Here is a 6,793-nt window from a genome sequence, read left to right as displayed (position 1 = left end):
ACAGAGAAGAAAAGAGAATTGTGAGTTTAACTCGGTCTTAAAGCATCATATCTTTGGCCTCTTTGATAGAGATAATTTCAATTTAATTTAATAACACCTGTAGATGTATTTGATTTTGTGCTTGTTTGTGATTTATTGTCTCCTTCAAAGTACCCTTTTAAGTAATCAAACAAGCTTTAGCTTTGGAAGTGATGCGAATTCGTGGTTGTTCTTAATTTCTCTCTTTTTATTTTAGGATCACTCACTGCTTCTGTTGCATCATTTCAAAGTTGGTCTTGTGTTTTCTTCAGAAAATTTTTCATTCTATTGTTACTTTACTTTTATTTGTCAGTATTTACATTTTCTTTATAACTTGATATGTCAATACAAGATGATAAAAGCTATTTAAGTTTTGATGTCATGACTATTTTTTTCTTCCATCTTGTTTAGTTGGTTATACTTATCGCATTTGCTTTCAATCATCACTTGCCAAATCTAAAGCGTTCTAATCTTAGTATTCTTTACCAATTAAAAAAAAAAAAAAAAATTCATGCATTTTGAAGTTTTCTATAACTTGAGTTTTATTTATTTATTTCTTTTCACAGCAAGCTAAGAGTGAGGCTGCTGCTGCATTTGGAAATGATGGAGTTTATTTGGAAAAGTACATCCAAAATCCAAGGCATATTGAGTTCCAGGTAATTACATATATATAATATATATTTTAATATGAAATACCTATAATTACTATTGATATTTATCCAGCTCAAGCCTGAGGAAAAAAATATGTATACAGTATCCCTACAACCAAAATAAAACAGTAGCAGTCTACTGAGACCCTGTTAACTGAAATCATGGAGACCATGTGAACAGTTTGTTGTGAACTGTATTAACTATTGATGAACAGCCTCTGTCCGGCTTGCATGAGGTTATATGTATTCAAATGGCATTAGCATTTACATTGTGCATTGGTTTCTAGGCATTTGTTTTTTTTTGAGGTGGAATTTAGAATTATAACTATGTATCTGAAGAGCGGAATGAGCATTATGTGTCTGAAGAGCGGAATGAGCATTGCTTTCTTGAATTTTTCTGAAGTAGATCAGAGCAGCAGTCCTATCCCAGAGAGAGAGAGAGAGAGAGAGAGAGAGAGAGAGAGTGAAACAGAGTGAATTCCTTAGCTTCTTCATGATTGGGAATACGCAAGATGAATTCTGAAATATATTTTCTCCAAAAAGGGGTACATTCATACTAGTGGCATTTCTATTTATGAAAGAAGCAATATGGGGCAAGAATAAGGGTATTGCTCTGTTGCATTTCTTACCGAAATATGAGAAGTGGTCAACATCGTATTTAACTTTTGACAAGGGAAAGATCAATAAGTAGGTTGACCGGCACCGCTAAATTTTGACTTGTTTTTGTTCAGCAAACTGAAAACCTGTCAAATGGAAATTGCAACGTAAATAAATCATTTAGTATGAAATTATACTCATAAGTATAATATTGCTCGCTATTACCCTATTATATGTTCAGCTGTAACATACTGGTTGGTAATATTGCCTATTTTGTTTATCTTCAATTTATTTTCACACTACAACATGCTGTTCTTTCTATTAACTCTAGTGTGCTCTATGGCTTTACAGGTTCTTGCTGATAAATATGGTAATGTTGTCCACTTTGGTGAACGTGATTGCAGCATCCAGGTAATGGACATGATCACATTCCTCATAACTCCCCTGACCTTTGCCAAACAAATTTTTGAGGGATTGCTAGACTTAATCATGATTATGTCATGTGAAGGTAGTCTGAAGTTCTGCAAACAAAAATGCATGGACCTGCTGAATATTTTTTATTTATGTTGATAACTTTGAGTCATTGAACCCCTAGTCTAAGTACTAACTTAGTCCAGCTCTGCATACAGCTCATTAGGTAATTACATAGAGCTATTGGCTTTGCAGCCCATCTTGGAGATTCGTAAAGTGGATTTGATTGATAAAGTATTAGAATGGGGTAGCAAAAGCATTTAGAAAAAAAACTCAGTATAGATAAACCTTTATTAGCCACATTTTAGAAGTGTGCCAAGATTGTGGAATCTATCTGTTTAGATGCTATTTATTAGGCTGATTTTGTGTGCTGGAACTTGTATAGCCTTTTATCAGTTGTCTGAAGAGAATTGATTGATTTACTCTCAGAAGTGAATTGGAAATATATTATTCTTTTCCTTCTTAATTTATACCCTAAAGTAAAATAGAGGTACTTTCCTTCTCACAGGGTTGTCATGTGACCCTTGGTATGTTATGGTGCTGAGTGAAGCTTTTGTCATGCACATTTCAGTTAATAGTCTCAGGCTATTTTTTTTTTGTGAGAAGCCTTTTTTTTCTTTGTATTACTCTTTTCAGTTCTTTTGGTAGAAAATTAGGTTATTGAAGCAATAAGTAACATTTAATATGACATGCAGAGACGTAATCAAAAGCTGTTGGAAGAAGCACCCTCTCCTGCTTTGACCCCTGAGTTGCGGAAAGCCATGGGTGATGCAGCTGTTGCAGCAGCAGCTTCCATAGGTTACATTGGTGTTGGAACGGTTGAGTTTCTTCTAGATGAAAGAGGTTCCTTCTACTTCATGGAAATGAACACTCGTATCCAGGTTAATCTAAGTTATTAAGGATATAGTCTTCAGTAGATGTATTGTAAAAGCTATCTGCATATGGGGATTGATCATGGCATCCTAACTAGCCTTTCTATTTTTGAAACTCAGGTTGAGCATCCTGTGACAGAAATGATTTCCTCCGTTGACTTGATTGAGGAACAAATTCATGTAGCCATGGGAGGAAAACTTCGTTATAAACAGGTAACCAGAAGGTATATTTGAGACATATGTCCTTACCATGAAGCCAATCATTTTAATTTTTTAATTGGGCCCTGATCTGCAGGAAGATATTGTGCTCAGAGGCCATTCAATTGAATGCCGTATCAACGCAGAAGATCCTTTTAAAGGATTCCGACCTGGACCAGGTATGTTCCTATTATGTGTTTGCAGACGGGTGTAATGTTTGCATGCATGCGAAATTTACTTTTGTAACTGGCCTCTGTTGTGCCACCATCAGACCCTAATCAGTTAAAAGATTGGATTTGCGTATAGAATGAAATCTCTATTATAACACGTATCAGGATGCAGCCAATGGCAAATGAATTCGCTGTTATAGGGCCTTGGAATTTATTGCATTTACTCGTTTTATTCATTTTTTTTTTTTTTTTTTTATGCGTCATTACATATTTATTTCACCATTTTCTTTTCCCTCATTAATCTTGGAATCATTGTCATAGTACATCAATTTATTTCGTTTCACCAACAATATTTTCAAAAATCAAGAGAGTATAAACTGTAGAAAGAGATGAAATATATTTGGATAATTTTTGGTTTACTCGCCTCCAAGTACTTTATATTGTTCTGTTTTTTTGTAACACCAGGGAGAATAACAGCATACTTGCCGTCTGGTGGCCCATTTGTCAGAATGGATAGCCATGTTTATCCTGATTATGTGGTTCCACCAAGCTATGATTCCCTACTTGGAAAGGTTTGTTATATACTTGCATGTTTTTCTTTGTTATAGGTGGTTTGGTGTATGTATGCATAGTTTATGTTCTCAGTTCATCTATATACACGTGGATTGATTCGCAAGGGTGTGTACTGCTTGCTAGTGTACATGTCCATACAGTGTGCTTTGTATTGCATACGTGGTTGTTTCACTAACCTTAATAGTTTGCAGGGCCAAGATATTTCTGGGTATTGAAAAAAGTTAGCCTTCTACGTACAATTCATTTTTGTATTTTGCGTAAAAGTCATTTTTGTATTTTGCCTAAAGGATGTAGCACTTATTTGCCTAGTTAGGTTTCCTGATGGTTGTACACTCAAATGCTATCTAGGCGATTAGACTATATATTAGAGGGTGGTAGCTTGGTTAATTATTCCATATTTCTCGGGGACAGGGATTGTATCATGACTGTAAAACGTCTGGAAAGATAAAGTTTTATTAAATCTAACTGCAACTAAACCTCAACGGTCTTCAGGATGAAAAAGTTGCAATCAGTAATCTTTATTTTGAATTCCAATTAAGACTTTGGACATAAGTTTTAGCCTGACCATTCGACTAAACGGGAAGCTGAAAAATAAGAAATGGAATGTAAAAAATCATGGCTTTGGACTTAAGCGAGAGATTTTGCATGGCATGGCAGAAATGGTTTTCACCCTTTAATAGAGTACTTTATTGAGCTACATCAAATATCTGACTTATATATTGATGTTTCTTGTGGATATCAGTCTAAATACCATAAAAGTAATCTGCCATATAGAAATATCTTTCATGTTCTTTTCCTTTTTTTCACCTTGGCTAGGCATGGCTGGATACTATGCTTGTATCTTGAATTCAACGCTTCAACTACAATTTATTACCATGTTAAGCTTTGATTGCTTAACTAAATGAAGTTTAAGGTTGGACACAGATCTTATTAACAGAGCAAATTTGGTTATCTTATTGTAGCTTGTTGTGTGGGCTCCAACTAGAGAAAAGGCAATTGAGCGCATGAAAAGGGCTCTTGATGACACCATCATTACAGGTAAGTTTGTATATTTTAAAGTTAGTGTCTTGATTTCCATCTTTTACGTAGAAAAAGAAAGCTTCAGTCACCAAATTCATTTGTTGTCTGTGCTTGCTGTAATGCTGGCAGATGCAAGGAGTTTCGGCCATTTTTACCTTAAAAGGATTCCTGAATTCTTTTGCTAGTTTATAGTTTGTTGGCTATCATTACAATAGACCCATTTGCTTTCTTCTTAAACACTTAATGAATCCTTTGGATTACAAAATGTGTTTTTCTTATTCTTCTGATAATAATTCAGTCAACCGCTGCTGAAGCTAATATCCACCAAGGTTTGCTATGAGGGTTTTGGTTTAAAGCAAATGGAAAAAAGATGATCATTGATTGTTATGTGCCTGTAAAATGATTACTTGTTTTAAATAAGAGTCTAATTTAATCTCCCTTACTTTTTGGTTTTTCAACAATCTTTCAAGTTAGTCATTCTATAATCCTTAACATCTAATATATTTCCTAATAATCTTCTCTTATATAAATGTTTTTTTCAATTTCTTATATTCAGGTGTTCCTACGACCATTGAATACCATAAACTTATCCTTGATGTTGAGGTAAGAAAATTGTCATCTGTTTCTCCAATGTGCATCTTCCACTTAAGATCTTGTGTATATATTTTGGATTGAAACTTCTTATCTAAATTTCCATATTTTCCCTTGTTACAGGACTTCAAAAATGGCAAAGTTGACACTGCTTTCATTCCAAAACATGAGGAGGAGTTACGAGCTGTAAGTAATTGATAACTCTGAAAATAAATATTCTTCCCATATTTTCTTTGTTTGTGATAATTCTTTGCCTATACACGGAGTTAAATAGGAATAAGTAAGAGGAATAAGATGAAGTTATAATGTTTAGTGTTTGTTGTAATGGTCTTATTAAAGTGGATTCATTCAGGTGTCATTTATTCTCAGTGTTCTTTTTTCTTATTCCTGAAGTTCTATATCGAAAGATTACATGCTAATTTGCGAGCAGTTGCTTTTAACTTCTATGAAACATGGCAGTGAGTTCAGCAGTCCCATTATCATTGACCTTCATTTGTGAATTTCCTCATACTAGGAAATCTATTATTCATTTTCTTCATATTTATATAAGATGACAAGTTTCTCACATATGCCATAGTTGCGTGCATATATACACATACCATCACAAGACACAAATGTCATTCCAACCAGAGGATATTAGAAATAGTGACAGGATTTTTACACACCTAAAAGTTGAAATGTAACATAAATTGTTTCACTTTTCAGTTCTTGCATAAATACTTTTCTTGAGTGAAACATTGTGCAAAAATTCTGATATTTTGCATGTACCTACAGCCCCAGGAAATTGTTCCAGCGACACCTGCTAAAGAAATGGCTAGTGCAGCTGCTTAGATTGATCTCCTTCTAAAATTGCAACCACAAATAGCTCTCTGCGAAAGTAAGTTACTGGCATCAATTAAATACATATAGTCTCCTCGGTTGTATTATCGTTCTGTAAGAAATTGTAAAATTGCATGTGCCATACTTAAGAATACTGGAAACTTCATTTTGATCTGTTGAGTGTTGTGCTTCAATTTGGTAATTAGATATAAGAGGCAAGTGATGAATAAGCTTGCTGCAACGACTGGTGAGTAAAATCACAGGTGACTGAAATTTCAAATTGGGATTTGTAATTGTAATGTTGATGAGAAATTCTGAGGAATTTTATTGGGCAATCAGTCTAAATGTTGTTGGAGTTTATGCTTATGCGATTGCTTTTAACAATCAATGGATAAGATGTGCTGATGGAGTGATGGTATAGATACATTGTTTACTTAAAAGTATATTAACATGCTTTGATTAAAATCAAAATAATCTTTGTTTGAATCTCTTTCATTATTTCTTTCAATGTGATATATCTTTTTCTTCTCTGTTTAAATCTCTTCATTATCTCTTTGAAGTGAAAATATATCACCTTCAATTGCAAAGAATAAAAAANCTCTGCGAAAGTAAGTTACTGGCATCAATTAAATACATATAGTCTCCTCGGTTGTATTATCGTTCTGTAAGAAATTGTAAAATTGCATGTGCCATACTTAAGAATACTGGAAACTTCATTTTGATCTGTTGAGTGTTGTGCTTCAATTTGGTAATTAGATATAAGAGGCAAGTGATGAATAAGCTTGCTGCAACGACTGGTGAGTAAAATCACAGG

The 6,793-nt window shown here is 34.0% G+C and overlaps 1 protein-coding gene across 1 annotated transcript; it reads left to right on the top strand.

The window, feature by feature from the left end:
* Positions 1 to 558: 558 nt before the first annotated feature.
* Positions 559 to 6,403, top strand: LOC116121012 (biotin carboxylase 1, chloroplastic; the record flags this gene model as incomplete). Its single annotated transcript, XM_031406977.1, has 10 exons — positions 559 to 674; positions 1,617 to 1,676; positions 2,432 to 2,617; positions 2,729 to 2,821; positions 2,904 to 2,985; positions 3,442 to 3,548; positions 4,512 to 4,587; positions 5,126 to 5,172; positions 5,284 to 5,346; positions 5,935 to 6,403. Coding segments are annotated over 10 exons (887 nt in total), but the record flags the coding sequence as incomplete, so codon positions are not given.
* Positions 6,404 to 6,793: the final 390 nt, after the last annotated feature.

Source organism: Pistacia vera, unplaced genomic scaffold (genome assembly GCF_008641045.1).
Source record: "Pistacia vera cultivar Batoury unplaced genomic scaffold, PisVer_v2 Contig955, whole genome shotgun sequence".
In the NCBI taxonomy this organism is placed as follows: domain Eukaryota; kingdom Viridiplantae; phylum Streptophyta; class Magnoliopsida; order Sapindales; family Anacardiaceae; genus Pistacia; species Pistacia vera.
This window is presented reverse-complemented; position numbering and strand designations above follow the sequence as displayed.